Source organism: Equus asinus, chromosome 30 (assembly GCF_041296235.1).
Source record: "Equus asinus isolate D_3611 breed Donkey chromosome 30, EquAss-T2T_v2, whole genome shotgun sequence".
NCBI lineage: Eukaryota > Metazoa > Chordata > Mammalia > Perissodactyla > Equidae > Equus > Equus asinus.
Genome location: NC_091819.1, coordinates 28,252,566 through 28,275,185, shown reverse-complemented (window position 1 = coordinate 28,275,185; position 22,620 = coordinate 28,252,566). Strand labels below are relative to the sequence as shown.

General features: G+C 37.1%; 1 protein-coding gene across 12 annotated transcripts in view; it reads left to right on the top strand.

The window, feature by feature from the left end:
* The window catches only part of CEP170 (centrosomal protein 170), a 144,797-nt gene that overhangs the window by 88,609 nt on the left and 33,568 nt on the right, over window positions 1-22,620 (top strand). For 10 of the 12 annotated variants that reach the window (XM_014847793.3, XM_070501383.1, XM_070501382.1 and 7 more), the window contains 4 exons: window positions 9,966-10,115; window positions 12,812-12,938; window positions 13,445-15,274; window positions 22,320-22,554. In XM_014847793.3, the coding sequence (XP_014703279.1) occupies window positions 9,966-10,115; window positions 12,812-12,938; window positions 13,445-15,274; window positions 22,320-22,554 (2,342 nt within the window). The remainder of the gene's footprint in view (window positions 1-9,965; window positions 10,116-12,811; window positions 12,939-13,444; window positions 15,275-22,319; window positions 22,555-22,620) is intronic. The other 2 variants (XM_070501379.1, XM_070501378.1) reach the window with 1 other exon arrangement.

Below are 22,620 nucleotides of genomic sequence, written 5' to 3'. Positions count from 1 at the left end.
AAATCAGGCATTGATAATGACATTTCTTTAGGATTATTTTAAAGTTCATAATTTTTCTTCTGGGTATCGAGAACAAGTATATTGCTATTTAAAATAGTGTCAAATGAAAAATAAGAGAATAGGTTTTGAAAAAACAGGAATGGTAAGAAGTTTTAAAATTCAGATTAATATTAATTTTATCCTATTATGCCTTTGTTTGGTTTATGGATATTTTATTCATAGTGACCAGTGTTTTCTCTGTTAAAAAGTTATTTTACAGTGGAGGATTATATTTCAGTGCTTAAGAACATGGACGTTTGCAGGCAGACAGATTGAGGATTGGGTGTAAACTGTGCATGTGCTAGATATCTGCCCTTGAGTAAACTACCTCTTTAGGCTTCCATGTTTTTTTCTCTGAAATGGAAGAAATTTCACTAGGTTATAAAAATAATTTAATAAAATACATAAAATGCTTATCCCTATGTAGGCGTTATAATAAGAGGTCTATAAATGTTAGCTGTGTTCCCAAATATAGATCTCTAGGCAAGATGCTTATAAATCCTGGAAAGTTCTTTCAGAATTGCAAGGGTCAAATCTGCAGCCCAAGTGGAAGTTGCAGTGCAGGGGAACAGCGTGGCCAGAACGGCAGAAGCCAGGACAGACGTCATCGTGGCAGAGAAGACTCTTTAGGAAACTGCTGGGTCGAAAGGGTGACCACAAAACTTGGTGGACACCTGCTGTCTGTAGTTCTTTCTCAAGAAGAGTCCCAGTTTCAATGACAAATTATACGGTTACACTATGGATAGAGAAAACCTAGATTTTAAAACAGTATTTATTTAAGGGAATATGTGACCGAATAGATAATTGAGTCATTCTTAGTTTATATAAACCAGAAAACAAAGCTGAGACCATAACTGTAGGGAAAAACAAGAGTCTCTCCATTATCTTGTGTATACCACAGAAAAAGGGCGGAGATTCTACTAGCTGTGATTAAAGCCAAAAGCAAAATTCAGGCCAACTAAAGTCAGGCTCTGGGGAAACAAAAGTGCAGAAGCAGGAATCAAATGTCTGAAGAAGATGAAGTCACCTGTGGGCGTGGAGAAAACACAGACCAAGAATAGCCGGAACCAAGGCAGAAGCAGCACTGGGGGAGTACAGGGGTAAATACAGGCATCACATCAAATTGCTGGGATGAGCTCTGCCATCCATTTCTCCCTTTTGAAGTTAGGGTATGGGGATAGAAGGTGGGGCCATCAGCTGTTGTCCATCTGAATTTAATTGTTGTTTGGTCCTGAAAACTTTCATGTAGTCTCTTTCCTTTTTCACTCCATCATTTGAGAGCTGGTTTATTTCATTGCTTTAGTCATTTAGCAGCCTTTATTCAACATCAACTATGTGCCAGGCTTTGTGTTAGGAGAGAGTGATTCAAATTGAAAAGACAGTTCCTTCCCTCAAGAAATAAGTATGTAGGAGGATGGAAATCCACAAGTAAAAACATGAATTAAAAATAGTTTGATGAATGCTTCAGTAGACATGTCTTTTGGAGGAAGGGTACCGATAGCTTCCAAGAGGAGATCTTAGATTAAATATCCCTTCCTCAGAGAAGTCTAGTTGTGCAATCTAAAGAAACCTCCCTAGTCACTGTCATATCAGCTTGTTTCATTTTAATCATAAGCTTTATCACTAATTAATAGTTTCCTATTTATTTATTCACCTCCCCACTTGCCCATTCACACACACACATAAGAATGTAAACTCCATGACTGCAGGAACCTAGTGCCTGGCATTTTATATGTCCTCAGTAAGTATTGAATTTAATTACCGACTGAGCTCAGAAACAGGTGGAATTAATTCCATAACAGGTATAATAAAGTAGCGTTTTCAAAAAATATGGCGTAACCCTGTGCAAAAGCTTGGGAGGGTAGAGGACTTGTTGAGAGGACCACAATTACTTTTAGAGAGTTGAGACTGGACTAGATATTGAAGGCCCTTGTGTGTCACACTGAGGACTCTAGATTTTTTTAGTGCTGAAGGCAGTGGAGAATTATTGAAAACTTCGAAGTGGGGCAGTGATGATCTGATCACTGTCAGAAGTGTGAAGAATGGATTGACAGCTGGAAAGGCTGGAAACAGAGAAGGCAGTTAAAAAGCTGCTGACATGCTGATAGTCAGTTGGATATAAATCAGACATCTGGGCTAAAATACTAATTTTGGAATTATTAGAGAGTAGCTGAGTGCAAAATAATAGATGGGATCACCTAGAAAGAATGTAGAGAGTGAGAGGAAATGGAGTATGCAATTCTTAGCCACACCAGCTTCGGTGGACAGAGGAATAAGAGTGAGCAAATGAGGCTGAAAAGGATCTAACAGGAGTAGGAGGAAACCAGGAGAAAACAGCATCTTGGAGTCAGAAATAGAATCAAAAAGGAGTGAGCTAGCAATAGTATCACATGATAACAATGATTTTATGTTTGATAAGCACTGAATGCCTTTTCACTTTTTCCCTAAAATACATTGTATTCCTGGGCTTGAAGAAGATAAGCAGAACATATATTTGTATCTTAACTGGGGAGAAATTGCATATAGTTCAAATAGTATCTCTTTAAAGAGATGACCAAGCTGAAATGCCATGTCTTTCTTTTTCTGTGCTGGTTGTAGTTAAAAGGTCTTGAGATTTCCCCTCCCCACCCCTCAAGTTACGGGATTAAAGCATTTTGGTTCATATTTTTGTGCTGTGTGTTTGTCAGTAGATCATCTTATTTAATGCATTGTCCCAAAATTTACCTCTTAGAATATTAACACAAATGCCTGTTATTTATAAAGACCTCTTAAGTTTTACATCTAAGCTTGCATGGAGATGCGCTATAATAAGAAAGTGCTGTTGACTACCTGGATTAAAGGTAATTATCTTCCACAGTAATAATAATCTCCCCCAGCCCTCCCTCCTTGGACCTCCCTATGATATCTAGAGAACCCGTCATAGTACCAGTTTCTTGTCCCGATCCCATCAAAACCAACACTGCCGAGGGAAGAGGAGGATGTTATCAGGGCTGCTTCCTAGCCTTCCAAGCTAAATGAGAAAAACCTGTAGTGAGAACAGAAAGCTAAATATTAAATGAACGTGAAAAAAAATTGGTCATTGTAGAGGGCTTGAGGCTTTATCTTTTGGAAAAAGTATTTCTCCTTTCCATAAATTTCATACCATAGACCAATTCTGCCAGATGCTTTTCCTATCCTGAGTTTTGACTCCTGTCCACTGTGGCAGCATATCTTCCCCAAAATACCTCTTATTAGCATATTCTCTTCCCTCATGCAGCCTTGTATCTATCACTACTGGTTCTGTAGGCAACAGGTGGTAGGGAAGAATCCAGAATCAGGAGAACTGTAACAAGACTGGAAACAGAATAAAGAACATCTACAGCATGAGTCAGATAGCCCAAAGAAAGTCAGTGCTGAGAACCTGGATCCAGGTATAGGCAGTTTGGAATGGGGATATTCCAAACCCCGAACTTCACATCAAGATTTTAGATTAGATCCAAGAGAGAGATGAGGAACTGTGATAAACTAGAGTCAAAGTCTAGGAAGACAGCGCCAGAGAGAAGACAGCGCAACGCAGTGTGTCCAGAGTCCATTCAGATGTGAGAGCAGATGCATGTGTGAGATCAAATAAGAGCCTTGAGCAAGAAGAGAGGACCTTGATACCAGGCAGGCTGCATTTTGATTTGGACTTAACTTTTTTTTCTGCTTCCTGCCAGTCCAGAAACAGTCTGGGTTAAAGGGCCAAAGCAAATAGCAGTTCTTAACAGGTAAATTCGGGCAGCTTGATTCTTCTTCCTCTTATACTAATCTTTCTTATCCTCTCTTCACTGTGTAATTTTTTAAAAACTTTTATCGGAAGAATTTACTTTTGGTCACTCTGATTGATACTCCTCTCCCCTTCTTGGCACCCTCTGGCCTTCTGAGGTATAGGAAACCTTTTCCTCCTGTGTTAATTCCCAAAGCTTCAGAAGGGAACCCTCTCCTTTTTTCAATCAGACGCTTAATATTTAATAGGTTTGCCCCATTTTTCTTTCTCTATTATTATATGAAATCTTATTTATTTTCCTGCTTAAGGGACTTTCCACTTACTGTGTCTTCCGTCTAGTAAGCTCCTCCTTGTGTTTTGTGCTCATCTAGCTCCTTCACATGATTCACTTTCCAAGGCTTTCTCTAAGCACCCTGTCTGAAGTAACCCCAGTGTTCGCCTCTTAGAGCTCTCTGTCAGATTGCCATGTTTTATTTGCTTCACGGAACTCACCTCTAGCTAGTTTATTTTCTGTCTCTCCTTTCTAGAATAGTCTTATTTGTCTTGATCACTTCTGTATTTCTTGTGCCTACAACAGTGCCTGGCATGTAGTAAACATTTAATATCTTTTGAATGAATGAATGAGAAGAAAAATTTATAACACGCTTTGTCCTTTTTTGTCAGTGTGTATATGTGGTCAGCTGTATATTAGCTAGTTTATTTTGATCAAATCCACCCAGGCCTCCACAAATAGGTTTTCCTGTATTCTTATGTGCTGAAACTAGTGTGCATCTTGATCTTAAAATAACTTGTTAAAATGTATAGTTTAAAACCTTGTTTGTGTTACACACTTAGCTTTGTAATAGTAAGTATGAAAGCTGCAGAAAAATATAGGTTGTGTGAGAAGAAATATTTATGTCTCAGGGGAATAGCCTTGGTTAGTAGAAGACGAGAAATACCTCTGAGTTTCTAGCAAGACCTAGCTAATAACTTAGCCCTTAAAAATCTTGGCAAAGAAAGGGGGAGATGGTCACTGATGAGTAGCCAGATTGTAGTAGGGAAGAAAGGAAGGAGTGCATGACAAGGAAATGAGCATAAAGAGGAAGGAAATGGGACATTTTAATTCTGGAAGCTTTAGATTAGACCCGAACATAATTTGAAGATGTGAAAGAAGGAGCTAATAGAAAAAGAGTGCTAAAGGGTGATGGAAAGGGAGGAGACTGTGGGTATAGTACTCCTAAGGAATGGGAAGAATCAAGGACACAGGGGGATAGGCTCAGGGAGAGGGCAGATTTGAGAGCATGTGTTTACCCGGACAGAGGTAAAAAGGAAGAAGATAAAGCCAGATGGTGCCTTTAAAAAAAATTGAGATGAAAATCACATAACATTCACCATTTTAGCCATTTAAAGTGTAGAATTCGTTGGCTTTTGCTACATTCACAAAGTTATGCAACCATCAGCACTATGTAATTCCAGGTCATTTTCATCACCCTAAAGAGAAATCCCATACCCATTAAGCAGTCACTTCCATTCTCCCCTCCCTTAGCCCCGGCAACCACTAATCCACTTTCTCTGTCTGTAGATTCTGAACACTTCATATAAATAGAATCAGACAATATGGCTATGGCTACTTTCACTTAGCATAATGTTTTCAGTGTTCATCCATGACGTAGCCTGTATCAGGACTTCATTCCTTTTTATGACTGAGTAATATAACATGGTGCAGATACCACATTTTATTTGTCCCTTCATTCGTTGATGGACGTTTGAGTCGTTTCCACCTTTTGGCTGTTGTGAATAATGCTGCTATGAACATGCATGTGCACGTGTTCATTTGCAGACCATGGTAAATTATAAAATGTCTCTCCTACCCCCATGCTGAGCTCTTGTCTCTAACAGTTTTGTCTGAATTTTAAATTTAGAAGTTGATTACAAGTGCATTATAAAAAAATCAGTGTTAAACATTATTCCAATGAATTTTAAGGGACTTTTCTTTTTGAAAGTGAAACTAGCTTTTCATGGAAAATAAATTTAAAAAAATTCTCCTCTATTAAATTATCCTGATTTTGTTCCCTAACATTAGTGGCTGGAATTCTGCATAGTTCTTAAGTAATTGTGTGTGAGGTGATGTTTGTAGGCCCATCTGCTGATGTGACCTGGTAGAGACCCTGCTCTCCTTGCCCAGGAGGTCCGTGCTCATTGAACAAAAAGATGTTCTGATCATCTGGGCTTGAAACTTGACTGCATTTTCACTTGGGCAGTTTAATAAGATCAGTATACTAATGTAATACTATTCTTCAGATGCTATTTTAAAACAAGACCACAAAAGCTTGGTATTAAACCTTCCATTGAGTTTCTTATTTCTGTGGAAAGGTGAATTCTGAATTTCAGCTGATTTGGAAACTTCTTTAATAAATTAAGGACTATTGCTATTGAGTTACCGTTTTGCTCTACATTTTTATTGCCATATTGATATGCCTAAGTCTTCCCCCTGCCCCCACCCCTTTGCACGCTAGTCTCTACTTTCTGTCACAATAAGCAAGCTTCTTATATTTGATGTTACCAAATGTAAGTTGACCCTTCCTTTTTTTTCGTTTTTTTTTTGTGTGTGCTTGAGGAAGATTTGCCCTGAGCTAACATCCCTTGCCAATCCTCTTCTTTTTTCACTTGAGGAAGATTAGCCCTGAGCCTTCATTTTTTATAAAAAGGGAAAGATACTTTAGTTCAGTATTTTCTAGAAAACGTTTTCATGATTATACAGTACATCTTTTTAAATTCTGATAAATTCTGAAGTCCACATTTAGTAAAGCAGATATCAGATTTTCAAATTCACCTAAACTTGGAAATTTTACCACTATGTGGCCTTATTACTTAATATTTAATTCAAATATAACTGTAGTTTTCAAGAACTATGATTTAATATTCTGTTGAACCACTAAATATTCAAATTATCTGTGCCAGTCTTCCTCTACTTTGTGTGTGGGATGCCTCCACAGCATGTCTGATAGTGGAGTAGGTCTGCCCCTGGGATCTGAACCAGGGAACCCCAGGTCACTGAAGCGGAGTGTGTGGGACTTTATCCACTTGGCCACAGAGCTGGCCTCATAATTTGACCTCTCTTTACAAGTATTCAGTAGGTGTGATGTTAACCCCCATAGAAGTTGACCCCATAGAAGTTGACTCCCCAAAACAGAGATGCGTCTGCCTGGATCAAGGGAACTATGGGAGAGAGCACATGAAAGCCACTCCCTACCCCTACGATCAATGAGTTATCTTTAGATGTCTGCCAGGCACAGAGAGTTCAGATTGTACAGGTTCAAAAAGAAATGTTCTATTCCCATACCACTCCTCCTTTCTTTTGCTCCTATCTGGAAGAGTTAGAAACTGACAAACTTGGGGTGGAGGGTTCTATTAGAGAGGACGCATAAAAATCAGACAGGTGTCTCATCTCACTCCCTTCCCCATTATAGACTTCTAGCCTAAAAATGTCCCTCACTGAATGAGACCTCACATTTTGTACTCTGTCGAGGTGGAGGGTTTGATTGAGCCCAGGTCTGAGAGGGGAAGAGAAGAGAATCCTGAGCCTGGGTTAACATGCTGCATTTAAAATACTCTGGAGCCTTCTAGGAGAGATGACAGACAGGTGAACAGCTGTCTACAGTTGGAAGTTGAAGTGAAGCCTTGGATGTGGGTGAAATCACCTTTGGACAAAATCTAGAATGAAGAGATGAGAAAATCTAGCTAACTTGGTCTCTGCTTTGAGGAGCTCTCAAGTTCTGTCCAACCTTTACATCATATGTCAGATTATGTGTACTTTTTTAAATGTGAAAAGTATAATAGCTTTAAAGTACATTGACAGTATAAGCTGTTTATGTCCTTTTTGTTTTCACATGGAAGTTGTCACAAGTGGATGTTTTTGTACCTAGACACAAAATGACAATATGGATTTCAAGCTGGACTAGTCATTGCTATCATTAAATTTTCAAAATACTGTCAAAAATATCGACAGGAACTTTGAAGCCTTCTTTCCCTGTACAGTAGTGCTTCAGGCCCTGCCACTTGTTTGCAAAATGAATAACTTTTCCTTCTCCGACAGGTCATGGACAGCTCTCCAGTGCTTTAAAAGGACTCTAGAAAGTCGCCTGAGTGCTCTCTCTCTGCGACTTCAGCTCCCCTTCCCTAAAAGCAGTGCTTCTTTGTGTGTATGTTTTTCATCATTTCAAAATAGTGTCAGAAGTGATCTGGAGAGATTTATTAGATTTTATTTGAAACTGCTGCTGCTTAGATGTTTGAGGAAATCAAGTTTGGAAGTCCATTTTGAGTATGGATTAGAATTAACCCAGAAAGTCACTTAAGCTAATTTGTAAGTTAACATGCCAAAGAGATACAACATGCAAGTAAATACATGTGGCTGTTTTTATCTTTTACTTCCAAACTTTTAAATTCAAAGTTAAATTTTTTTCCTAGTTATTATAAAAATAAGGAGATAAACTTCAGTCAATTTGGAGTTCAATGACTTGAGTTAGAAATAATTTTAAAATTTTATTTTAAGACGGTCACAAATACCTTGAGTGGCTCTAATTTGTCTTCTTTACACGTGGGTTTAAAGGCAGAGCATGTGGAAAGGGTTACTCAGCAGTTCTTACTGCTGTTGCTGGAAATGTACTAATTCCAGTGTTAGAAAGTGAAGCAGAGTTGTTTTCCCCTTCTTACACTGTGCTTCCATGTATTAAAATTCATGTTTGATTTAACACTAATAAGATACAATTTACTGGGGTTTTTGTTTTTCTTTTTTTTTTTGCTTTTTCTCCCTAATCCCCCCAGTACATAGTTGTATATTTTAGTTGTGGGTCCTTCTAGTTGTGGCATGCAGGACACCGCCTCAACGTGGCGTGATGAGTGGTGCCATGTGCATGCCCAGGATCCTAACCAGGGAAACCCTGGGCCAGCGAAGCAGAGCGCGCGAACTTAAGCACTTGGCCACGGGGCCGGCCCCTACAATTTACTCTTAAAGCAAAGATAATTTGAATATTTTGTGTTTCAACAGAATGTTAAATCATAATTCTTGAAAACTATAGTTATATTTGAATTAAATATTAAGTAATAAGGCCATCTAGTGGTAAAATTTCCAAGTTTAGGTGAATTTGAAAATCTGATATCTGCTTTACTAAATGTGGACTTCAGAATTTATCAGAATTTAAAAAGATGTACTGTATCATCATGAAAAAGTTTTCTAGAAAATAGTGAACTAAGGTATCTTTCCCTTTTTATGAAAAATGAAGGCTCTCTGGTTATGTTTTAAAGATCCTTTCCACAAAGTGCCAATTTAAACACATATTATTCTTGGTTGTAATAAGTAAAGCCACAGTTAATGCTAATAAATAATCAGCATTGGGAACAAAGTAAAGACTTAATTGTAAAATGGAATGTTAGGGTTTATGTAGTTAAAACCCTTCTCCAGTCTGTCCAAGAGCATTGGCCTGTTGTCTGCCAGGAAATGAGTTAGACTGAGGGTCTGCCCTTAAAAGCACATGGTTGTTGGTCTCTGTATTTAGAATATTTCAAAAGTGTTGCCCATAGACAGTCTGGTTATTGAAAATGCTAATCTGTATGTGTAGACCAGGAATCTGCATTTCGAATAGAGGCCCATAAATGAGTCTTAGGCAGATAGAGAATTATGCTGTACTCTATACAAAGATCATACAATAAAATCTATTATTTGGGACCTTAGAGAATTATGTGTATAAATTTAACTCCTGTAAATGTTAAGCATTTGTTAGGGAAGGAACACATGCAATCAGTCATACATTTAGAGTTTTTCAACATGTTTGTCAAAAATAATAGTGCCAAGATACCAGCTGAAAACAAGCTGAAGTGGTCTGTGGGTACTCTTCCCTAACTCTTTGCAATTATTGTAATGTGTACTGTTATTAACATCTTTTAACAAATCAATGATAATATCTTGGGTATCAAACACTACATTTGCTAAATATTAAAAAAAGGATAGTTACATTTACATACACTGCCACTAGCCTGTTTTCCTCTCCAGCTATTAACTCAATTGGATGTTACCTTGTCATTAAACGAGTTTTCCCTCATTTTTAAAATTAATTCAGAATATCTTTATTTGCTTCTGAAGTTACTGATAATATTCACACATTATTCTGACTTTTTCATTTATAAAATAATTTTCTCCTCTTAGGTGTTTGGAGTAGATGACAATCAGGATTATAATAGGCCTGTTATCAATGAAAAACATAAAGATTTGATAAAAGAGTGGGCTCTCAATTCAGCTGCTGTAGTAATGGAAGAAAGAAAACCAGTGACTATACCTGGATTCCACAACACAGAGGTATACGTCTCTTACTAGTTCCTAACTATTTTCATGCGCAGAATGTCAATCTTTATCGTTTGTAGTTATAGGACTTTAAGTAATTGATGTATTCCCTTGTAAAGTGCTTCTAAAAGTGAAATTCTCACAATTCTTTGTTTCTGGGCCTAAAGTAATTTTGACTTTAATTCCGTTTCAGTTTTTGTTATTTTCTTTTAAATTAATATTTCTTTTGTCAGTGAGGGAGATTGTTAAATATATTTATATTTAATATATAGCAATGAATGAGCTGTATATTCACTGTTCTAATTGGCATTTATGAGATAACACAGAAACTATACACGGCACATACTTTCTAGGAGATCATGCATTTGGAATGGAAAGATCTTCATGCCAGGAAACATGTGCAACGTAGTGCATGATAGATACTACGACTTATAAATCTAGAGAAGCACCACTGTAGTCCAGCCCGGGGCATAGTGAGAACGAGGCGTGCTGGCTGTGGTGGCTGTGGGGCCAGTGTGGCAAAGCAGAGCTGCAGGGACCTGAGTGCGAGTCCCAGAACCTCCACGTCTAACAGACCGCCCTTAGGTCCGTCCCTTCCCTGGTCTGATTTTCAGTTTTCTCGTCCGTACAAATGGTATTTTTGATAAAACCTATTTACGGGGAGTTTAGTGAAGTATATGAAGCACCCAACATAGTAATTGTCTGAGATTTGTGCACTCAACGAAGGTTTATTCTCTTACTGGAAATGATGCTAGAATTTCATTCCACACTGTTATGTCAAAAAGAAATCTAAAAAATTTATATAACTAAGTATTAATTAATTATAATTTATCCAGATAGTGAAAGCTAGCATTCAATGGAAGCTTTCAGTGTGCCATTTCACGAATAAGGAAACTGAAGTATTTAGGAATTAACTTGGCCAAGGTCTTAAAACTAGTGCATTGTGGAGCCTGAGTTTGGACCTTAAGCAGCTTTGATTTCTTAACCCATTCTCTTACTCATTATGCTATACTACCTCTCAGGAAATGAGTTAATTTAAAATATACAAATTGTAAATAAATATAAAATATAATTAAAATAAAATCTTAAGGTATAAATAAAATAAAATATAAAGTGTTACATTTGTATGAAATGTAAATAAAATATTTTTTATAGACAGGTAAATACACCTATATGTTCGTTTATTAATGTTAAAATTGACCCTTTATGGTCTGCCATTTCCCTAAAACTGTCAAAGCAATTATTGTGTTTTACTGTTCTTTTTTTCCCCCTTAATCTTAGAGAATTTTTATTCTGGTTTCTGTTTTACAAGATGCTTAATTTACTTATTGAAAGCAAGTAATACTTATTTGAGGCAATGTTTTGGTACTGTGGTTAATCTAGGAAGAATTAATCATGTTCTGGAATGTGAACTTAAATAGACTCCCTCTTCTCTCTTTCCCCTCAACCCATGCCAAGTAAAATTTATATATAGCCCCAGTGTGAACCTACCTCTGAAGGAGTCACCTAACCAGGCCATTAGAACAGTTTTCACAGAATGGTTCTACATAAGCGTGCGTCAGTGGAACCCCCTCTGTTCTGGATGTTCCTGGCATAGTGAAAAGGCTGTGGTTCTTCCTTCAGTACTCAGAACTGTGGACAGTTACCACAGAATCTTGAAAGGGAATTAAGGATTCAGCATGCTTTGGTATCCCGAGGCCTCACAGTATGGATGTCATTATGTATTCTTACTATTCTAACCTTTATTCTTGAAATCGTATAGTATATAATCTGTATGAAGTATTTACTTCATCACTTTCTAGCCTGTCATAATCAATAAAGTAAATCTGACACTTTTAATAAAATATTTTTTGAATAATTCAAAATAAAATTTCAGTCATAGCTTTCTATTCCTTAGTTGTCATTCCAGTTTCAATATTAAGCCTTGGCTTAGATTTTTAGTGAGGAAAAATTTTTTGATACTACCTAGATCTTCCATATTAAATGCCTATATTGCCCTGATCTTAAGAATTACCAATACATGTCCATAAATCTTTGGAACCATATCATGAATTGAATTGCATTTCATCCTTGACCATAAGGGTTCAAAGAGTGCTTGCTTAAGGGCAGACCTGGACATGGCAGGTCTAGGTTCAGACTGCTTAAAAGAAAATTCTTAAAGGTAGAGTGATTTCTAGGTCTTTCTGGAAATTATTAAAGTGTTGCAGAAAGAAATCTAAAGCTTTGGAAAGTTTTTGAAGTCCCTGAAGACCTGACCTGGCAAATTTAATACTCCTTGATACTCTGGAACCTATCTGATTCCTAGAAACATTTAGAGGGCAGAAAACACCTTAGGAATAGACCTTTAGACTCTCTGTTCTGTAGAGTTGAGTAGAACCAGCTTACGTTGTAGCCACAAAGCTATGATAATACACCTGAGTTTATCTAGCAGCAGTAAATTTTAAGCTCCAAGATTTTATTTTAGTCCCATTGTTAGTATTTAACATATAGAGAAAATTATACTACATTTACAGTGATAACAAAATGTGCTTAAAAGGGGTACCTAGAGAGTCTTCATTTTATATAAGAGGAAATTTAGTAAATGATGATATGAATGTGAGGTTTAAACATTCCTTTGTGTGGCAGGTTGATGTGACTAAGTGGCATTCTCTTTCATGAGAATCAGATTTGAGCAGAGTGTCTTATTTCGTCCTCTTATTTTTCTCCTTTAGGAAGGCACATCTTCCTCTGGAAACAAGCGTTGGGTTTCACAGTGGGCTAGCTTGGCTGCTAACCATACAAGGCATGATCAAGAGGAAAGGATAATGGAATTATCTGTACCTGTTCCTTTAGAAAATGGTATTTTCTTTCCTTTTTTTTTTCTTTTGTGAGTCATACATCAGTTTTTTAAAAACTAGTTAAATCTATAACTGAGAAGTAAATTAAACCTAATTAAGTGTTTATTAGGCACTCTCTCTGCAATTGTGTAATGCATTTACTTGAGCAAAACTTTGTGGGTGGGATAAGTCACAAAAGTAAGACTGAACACAGTGAAGTTCCCTACCGTAAAACACATGAAAGAAAAAGAGAACGACAGGTGTAGGTTTAAAATCAGATCACCTTAGCTTTCAAGTCGTGCAGTTTGCTTTCTTGAGTCACCTGTTAGTAATCTGCCTATTTGTGTGTCTAGGCATTGTACTTGCTTTTTAAACTACTCTGGCACAATGCTGGCTTATTATTCAAAGTTTTATTTTATATTTGTGCTATTTCTTAACTTACACTTAAAAATCTAATGTAATATGATATTCTTTTTATTTTCACTTTTTTGCCATAATAAATTCCTTCGTTGTGGTTTTATTTTATAGAAACAGATATCAGTGAATCTGGCATTTCAGTGAGAAGTACGGGCTCTGGGACTTCCTTGGCCAGTCAGGGAGAGCGAAGGAGACGAACCCTTCCCCAGCTTCCAAATGAAGAAAAGTCTCTTGAGAGCTCCAGAGCAAAGGTTTTAATGCAGAGGTCAGAAATAGGAGAAAAACAAGACACAGAACTTCAGGAGAAAGAAGCACCTACACAGGTGTACCAGAAAGATCAACAAGATGCTGACAGAGCCCTGAATCAAATGAGCAGGGCAGTAAATGGAGAGACGCTGAAAACCAGCGGAGAGAATAAAACCCTGCTTCACTTAGGCATCGCTTCTGCTGGAAAGGAGAAAAGTGAAACTGAGAAGGAAGCTTCCTCGGTAAAGCAAACATCAGTGAAAGTTCAGCAACAAGAACAAAGGGAACAGGCACAGTGGACACCTACTAAATTGTCTTCTTCAAAAAGTGTTTCAGGTCAGATAGATAGAGCTAGGGAGGAATCTTTTAAACAAGAGTCACAACCTCAAGAAAAAATTCCAGGACATTCTGCAAGCAAAGCAGAGAGGGTGATACAAAGCGAGGGCAAGCGAAGAAAAGCTGAGGAAGTTCTGAAAAGTCAGACTTCAAAGGGAGGAGACAAGAAGGAATCCTCCAAGTCTTTAGTGCGACAAGGAAGCTTCACCATAGAAAAGCCCAGCCCGAACATCCCCATAGAGCTCATTCCCCACATCAATAAGCAGACATCCTCCACACCCGCGTCGGCGTTCACGTCTGCCAGTAGAATACGAGAAAGAAGTGACTCTATGGATACTGATTCTAGTCTGGACACAACGCTTATTCTGAAAGACACAGAAGCAGTAATGGCTTTTCTAGAAGCTAAACTGCGTGAAGATAACAAAACTGATGAAGGCCCAGATACTCCCAGTTATAATAGAGACAACTCTATTTCACCAGAATCTGATGTGGACACAGCTAGCACAATCAGTCTGGTTACTGGAGAGACTGAAAGAAAGTCAACCCAAAAGCGAAGGAGTTTCACTAGTCTCTATAAAGATAGGTGTTCCATAGGTTCTCCATCCAAAGATGTTACAAAATCATCTTCTGGTACTAGAGAGAAAATTGAAAAGAAAACAAAAAGTCGTTCCACAGAGGTAGGTTCAAGAGGAGATGGTCGTAAATTTGTACAATCCAGTGGAAGAATGAGACAGCCTTCAGTAGATTTAACAGACGATGACCAGACCTCTAGTGTACCTCATTCTGCCATTTCTGATATTATGTCGTCTGATCAGGAAACTTACTCATGTAAATCTCATGGAAGGACTCCACTTACCTCGACTGAGGAGCATGCACATTCCAAACTGGAAGGAAGTAAAGTCACTAAATCTAAGACTTCTCCTGTGGCGCCGGGGTCGTCCAGTAAATCAACTACTCTTCCGAGGCCACGACCTACCAGGACTTCCCTCTTGCGCAGAGCACGACTTGGTGAAGCTTCAGACAGTGAGCTTGCTGATGCTGACAAGGCATCTGTTGCTTCTGAAGTGTCCACAACGAGTTCGACATCAAAGCCTCCCACAGGAAGGCGCAACATCTCTAGGATTGATTTACTAGCTCAGCCTCGTAGAACAAGGCTTGGCTCGTTGTCGGCTCGCAGTGACTCTGAAGCAACCATCTCGAGAAGCAGTGCCTCTTCTCGGACGGCAGAAGCCATCATTAGAAGTGGAGCCAGATTAGTACCTTCAGATAAATTTTCTCCTAGAATTAGAGCTAACAGTATCTCTCGACTGTCAGACTCCAAGGTCAAAAGTATGGCCTCAGCGCATGGCTCTCCTTCAGGTAAATTGGATCCAGACTCTTTATGATGTTAGCATATTTCTTTTATGTTTTGGGACTCCTTTTTTCAAAAATTAAATCTCTAGTGAGCGTTCCCAAAATATTCAACAGAAAGGTTATTCTGTAGAGGTTTTTTTTTATAAAAATTATTTTATTTAGCTTGGTAAATAGAAAATTCAGAAGTTATATACACTTCCAAATTAATGTCCTGAAGCAAAATAGTGATTTCAAAATTAGAAGTATATTGAACCGATTTAGAAGTTTTAATCGTCTAGCTGGTGAGGTACCTGATTTGTGTGTCAAAATGAGATAAGGAATTATCGTCTGGTTTAAATAATAGGAATCAACATCGTGCTTCTAAAAGGATGTGTTTAACTTTTAAATATCCTCACATAATTCAAAGCCCATGTGAATCTGAAGGAAAGCAGTATACCCTTTATTACTACTTTCAGAGCTAAATGAAATAATCAATATTTTATCCTTTTTTTCCTATTTATTTTGCAATGTCTCATTTACTTATACTTTTTAAGGTTAAATCTGTTCCTGGTTTGGGAGGTGAAGACTAATCCTTAATTTATTTCAGCAGAAGAGGATGGATTTGTAAGCCAGTCGCTAAGCACAGAAGGGCCAGAGTGGGCTGTAGAGTTGAACTGGCTCTAAGCGTTATCTCATAAAGTGCTGCCGTGTCATTGAACTGTAGTAATGAGCTGTCGTTGAATGTAACGTTACAGAAGCGGCTTACTCCCCACTGGAAGCTGACTGCTTCTGGCATGTTTGTCTGTTTATATTCTTCATATTCAGAGCTGAAGCAGTGAGAATTCATGTGTGACCAGAGCACTAAGACAGATACTCGTGTGTATCCTGTAAACATGGTCTCATTACTTCATAATCAGCCTCATGTGTGGGTGTGGCTGAAAAGGCTGGTGGGGGGAAACCAGCTGTTAAAAGACTTGGAAGATTTATTACTGTCAGTCAGCAGCATCTAAGTGAGCCGGAAGTATTGAGTGAGAAAGAAAGGGAAAGTCGGTATGCAACATCATCTTTTTATTTTTACACCTACCACAGTATAGCTGCAAGACCCCAAACTGGCAGTGCTTGGTGTCTGTTAGTTTTTTCGCTTTTTATTCGTACTCCCTTCTCTTCACTGCTGCTTTTCTCCCCTCCGTTCACATTTCCTTCTCTCCTGGTCGGTGGGGATGGTGATGGTGATCATATCTGTGGTAGGAATGGATGTAGGCTGCAGCTAGGTAACATATAGTCGTCTTTCCAAAAGAAGAGATGGCGTTTTCCTTATTACCCTGGTCCTCCTTGTTTCTGCACTGCAGGCTTTGGTTGGTGGTTCATGGATTTATTGCCAAGTGTTTTAAAGCTGCCCTCTTTTGGTTTCTGTTTCCCCAGTGTTGTTATTCTCGTTCCTTATGGCTCTACCTCTTCAGTCATGTTTCCTTTGTGCTGCATTCTATGCTGTGTACCTGATGAAGTGTCTTCCGCCACGGTGCCTGTTTGGTTACCTCATCTGTATTGAAGTGCATAAAAACTTCTGTCTTCTCCCTTCTTAACATGCCATGTAACATAAGTGGCATGTTACCCAGGCACGTGGAACAGCTCTTCCTTCTGCACTAGGTGTCTGTCCCTGAGCACATGAGTGATGTGGTTTCATTCCCCAACGTTTAACATGAGGGGCTTATCTGAGGTGCACACCAAATATGATCACTTCAGCAGGTCTAAGAAACCTGTAAGCTGCCATATTATATATGTGTCTTTAAAGATACATTTTATTTTCTGCTTCTTTGAATGTAGAACTTGATAAACATGTAGTTTTTTATGTCCAAAAAGTACCTTAATTAAATAAATAAATAAAATTAATAAATTCTCTAAGGCAAATTGAGGTATGTGGTTTTGGCCTCCTTCATACTTAATAGCAGTATATTAAATAATTAGAATTATGGAATTTAAAAGCCCTGTAAAGGGTTATTCAGTTTAGGGAAGTGTGGCCAAGAGGTGAAGTAACCTGCCCTGGTCACAGCTATGGCAGGACAGGATGACAGTCCAAGGCTTTTAACTCTCAGCCTGGTGCTTCTCCTACCACGTCTAGTCCAGCTCTGAGAAATAGTCTCTGTCAACGAGTATGCAAGCTTCCAGAGGACAGCTAGAATCTATTGGATTATTATCAGGAGGATCTACAAGCTCAATATAAAGGTTTTGGTATTGCTTACTGCAATCTTTGTAATTCCGATGTTTTACCAAGTTCACGTTCTCTCTTCCACCTTGAAAGTCGAAAGCCACATTGTGATCCAGGATTGTATATTCAAATTCTCTGAAGAAGCTCATTTGTAGTAGTATATCCTATCTAGAAGGACAATGGCCAAGACCTTTCAGTTAGTGGTAATATACTAAAATAGTTACCTAGGGTAGATAGTAAAAAGGAGAAAAAAACAAACATACTTTTTTGATTTTTCTAATTGAGGTGTTTTTGATATTAATGATATTTTTACTTAAGATAATTATAATATCTTGAAAAAGAAAATAAAAATTTTTAGCTTTTGAAATATGATTTAAAAGAATGTGAAACCATGCTGGTCAGTATTGCTATGCACACAGTAAACTTTAAAGATCTTAGAAATATCTGAACCTAGAGCCTGTGATATTTTCCAAATTGACATATGTAAAAATAATTCTGCATTCTTTCAAATTCCATGTTTTGGGCCATGTCTAAAAAAGTTATTCAAAGAAATGTATGTGATTAAAATAGAACAATGGAAATCTCTGATTTAGCAAAATTAAGATTAAGGGTTCTTTTATGCTTAATTCTGGTGTAATTAGCTTTTAGGAGCTTAGTTTTTTCCCCCTCCATAATCCTTCAATGTCAAGTTATACTAAAATATCTAGATTTATTTAAGTATCCTGAATTATCAAAATAAAGCAGTTCGTTTTCATTATAACTGCACATTCTAAGAAATAAAAACATCAACATCCTTAGAATATTTTTAGACTGTTTGCTTTCCCATTTTTATTCTAATCCTCAGAATTTATAGATGGCAGGAATTTAAATGTTGGGCATACGTGGCTTAAATTATTTCTTCCTCCAGGTCGAAGACCAATACAAAACATTGTCAGGAATTTTTTTCCCCGAATGCTGTTACTCCTCATAAATATACGTGTAAAACGTGTTTGTGGAATTTCCCACAAAAATATTCTGATATAAAGTATGAAGATGCAGTGTTTGTTTTCTGAAATGTATTCATTACATCTGCAGATGTGGATGTGTTTTAATGCCAACAAATTTTTGGAAACAGTAAAAGAAATCAGAGCCTTCACAGATAAATGATCCTCATAACTCTTTTTCCCTTTTGTAATTCTCTAGACATGAAGGATACTGTGTTTTTATAGTGAATATAGTATTTATTACTTCCACAAGAGGGAGTGTTGCATAATTTTATAACTAAAATAAGTTTTATAATTAATGTAACTAAAATAATTTTCAGCTTAGCTACAAAGTTAATTAAGCCCGTCTTAGAACGTTGTCCCATTTTATTATATGTGCTGCCCAGCACTTCACCAACCAAGAAGCTCTCAGAGATTGGCATTTCAAATTTTCAATGTAAATTTTCAATTTAATGATTTATCTGAAATGCCTTCCTGGTACCAATATGTCAAATAAGCCTAATCATAATAAAATTTAATTTAATTTTATAAATGATTTTAACTAAGCAGAATAAAATTCAAGAGGAAGAAGAAAATATTTTCTTCAGTACAGGTAGAAATCAGAAAAACTATCGTTCTATGAGAACCTGAGGATGTCTTTTTTAAAAAAAATTTAACTAGAAATGTAGGAAAAAAAAAGATTTTCTAACATGTAGTTGTAAAGCATTTAGAATAGCAAGGAATGAGTTTTGAACTCTGGGAGTCAGTAGCCCTGGCTTAAACTTTGACTTAAGCAAGGCAAGACCTTTCAGGGCCTCTTTCTTCTCTATGAATTGAAGAATTTAGACCATCCTCTGTCATTCTATCCTAAATTTCTGTGCAATAAGTAGACATTGGGGAAAGTTAAAAACGTTCTAACTTGAAGTTTCTTCTGTAATAACTAGCAGATTTTAGGGATTTTTCTTCAGATAAAATGTATAGCTGCTATAGCTTAGAAACAAAGGTTAGGAAAGCAAAAGGTTTGAAGGAAGTTGTGGAGTAGCAGGTTAGCAGTCCTGGCGTTAAGTGCCTTCTCCACATAGTCGTCATTTTACTCCGTCTCAGCAGTGCTCTTTGCTCTTACACAAGCAGATGTGTCCAGAGCTAGCTTGAGCTTTGCTTCGTACTGTTTTCCATTGGAAAACTCAAATTATTTGAAGGTTTATTAATCATTTTCATTTCCCTACTCTACCTTACTTATTTTATCAATTTGGTCTGAATTTTAGGAGAACAAACCTAACAATTTTACCTTTCAGATTTTAAAATGTTTTATTCCCTTGGTTGCTTTTCTTTTTAAAGATATTATTAGAAGCTTCACTATTCTTACTGGCTTCTAGATAGACCTATAAGAATAGGTGGAGGGGCTGGCCCCATGGCCGAGTGGTTAAGTTCGTGCGCTCTGCTTCGGCGGCCCAGGCTTTCACCATTTGAATCCTGGGTGTGGACGCCACACCGCTCATCAGGCCATGCTGAGGCGGCGTCCCACATGCCACAACTAGAAGGACCCACAACTGAAAATACACAACTGTGTACCCAGGGGGCTTTGGAAGAAAAAGGAACAATAAAATCTTTAAAGAAAATAGGTGGAAAGTTTATGAATTTTCTTTGAAAAAAGTTTTTCTTTTATTTTTTTCTCCAAAATATAATTATTTTTTGATCTCAAGACTCAGACTATTAGAAGTTAATTCTAAAGTGACTCTACTTATGTGTTGTCACCTGACATTTAGAACTTGGTTCTCAGTTTCTCATTCTGCTTTCATGTACTCGGCCACTCATGAAATATACCAGCCATTGATACCTCTAACTTAACTACCTTAGTTCCATCATACCTTCTTATGTTTTCATATCTTCTTTGTTGTTGGTTCTGTTTTCTCTCCATACAATTTTCAGTTGTAGGTATGGTTGCTATAGTTTCCAAATAAAAACTCAGGAAATTTAACCTAACAAATGACCTTTTCTTATTTAGGAATTTCCTTTTATGAGTAATATTCTAAGATAGCAAAATAAACAAACATTTAGCGTTTAATGAAATGCCTTTATTGAAAAGTATCACTTGTTTGCCGTATTACTAACTTTTTTCTAAAACCTCTTTACTTTTGTTCCTAAACTTTTCCTAAAATTGTTTTCAAGTTTCAGTGTCCATTCAATTCACAGGAGTATTCAAATGTCTAGAAATGAGTAAATTTCTACTAAAGTATTACTTATGTTAATAAATTATCTTATAATGTTAAAATCAGAAATTATATTTAATATCCCCTTCAAAAAACTCTATGATTAATTACCTGTGTGTTTGCATACACTTTTAAAGAAAGCCATGTAGTTTTCTGCATATTTTCATTCTCTCATATGCATGAATCCAGTTCTAAGCTCCGGGAGCTTTAAATAGGAGTGTGAATCAGGACAAATGGGTAGCCTCTGATTCATGGTGTTGTCCTGATTGTAGACTTCTCTGTTTCTGAAACCAACTCTGGTAGCAGTGTATATCAATTTTATCTGAGGGCCAACTCGTCCTTACAGAGCCCCAGGCAAAAATGTAGTTTGGGGAGGAAAAGACAGGAAAGGTATAGAATTCTAGTGGGATAGGATGAAGGAATTCTAGACTCCCCTAACCTATGCAGTCTAGGGTCAGTTTCTGTTTTAAAAGGGAGAGAGAAAGAGAGAAAAATCTTCTAATATTAGTGGCAATTGGATCTTAAAGGCGGTGCTAAGCTTTTGTCACTTTAGCCACCGAAAACATGTCATGCTCTTTACTAGGTTTTTCCTAATTTGAGAAAAGCAAATGGTTAGTATCCAGGAATTCATTTATTCGAAAGTATTTGTTAAACATTTGCTAGCCAGACATTCTGCGAGGTGCTAGATGTACCTCAGTGGATTAAGCAGGCGTGGGTGCTGCCCTTGTCCCGTTTACCATGCATTAGTGTTAGCTCCCTGTTCTTCACCTCTGTTTATGCTTCACAAATTATTTCTATGTTTGATTTTGATATTAACAGTAGCAGTGAAATGTCTGCATTAATTTGTCTTCTGATTTTTCAGATGTGTCAGCAATACCATTTTTTAAATGTCTTTACTAACCTTAAATAAGAAAGTGATGACCACTTTCTTGAGTGTGGCTATTCACAGTATCTCCTGTGGCTTAAATGTCAATGGTTGTGAGAACAGCTTGTGGAGTTTCGCTTCTCGTAGGTTTATGCCATTGTCTATTTTCACCATATGCTTTCAGTGTCAAAGCAGCAGAGAGTTGTACTGAAGATTCTTTGTTGTGTTTTTACCATGTAAAAAGATTTTTTCCAATCATAGCATAACAGGATGTTGAATGACAGAGGTAATGTTTTTTTTCTGCCATAAAGGCATAATTTCCACAGCAGGAATTATGCACATTTGTATGTCGGGAAAAGAGAGTTTTTACCATCTCCATGTTAAAAAAGTTCATGTGGCATGAGGAAATCTTTTCCCTAATTTTTATTTTTGTTGTTGTTGTTGTTGCTGTCATTTTTTTAAAAAGTCCATATCTTCACTTAAATGAGAAATATTTCCAATTAAAAAGTACCCAATTTAAACATTTATAAATAGAGCTTGCTTAATAGTTTATCATTAGTGAATTTTTCATCTGAATGTTTATTTACCATGCTATGGAAAACACAGTCTTTCAATTGTTTTTAATTATTCATTGTTTTTGATTCACCGAAGTGTAATGTTTCTATCTTTTAGGAGTAGTAGACTTATGGTTTTTGTGAGGTATGTGTATGTCAGTTATCAAAAATTGTGCTGTGTGTGCTCTCATGGTGTTTTTGAAATCATGATTTTTATTTTATCTCTTTTAAAAGATAACATAATAATTCTTTTTTTAATAATTAAACTAATTTAGTAAATTCAAGATGGAGGCGCTTTCCTACTGATTATGCTTCCACCTCAGAAGATGAATTTGGATCAAACCGTAATTCCCCTAAACATACCCGTCTACGTACTTCTCCAGCCCTGAAAACGACTCGATTGCAGAGCTCTGGGTCAACAATGCCTACTAGTTCTTCGTTCAAGCACCGGATAAAAGAGCAGGAAGACTACATCCGAGATTGGACTGCTCATCGAGAAGAGATAGCCAGGTTGGTTTCAATGCATTATCTTTAAGAGTTGAGATGTTTGTCAGTGTTTCAGCTTGGTAACAAAAT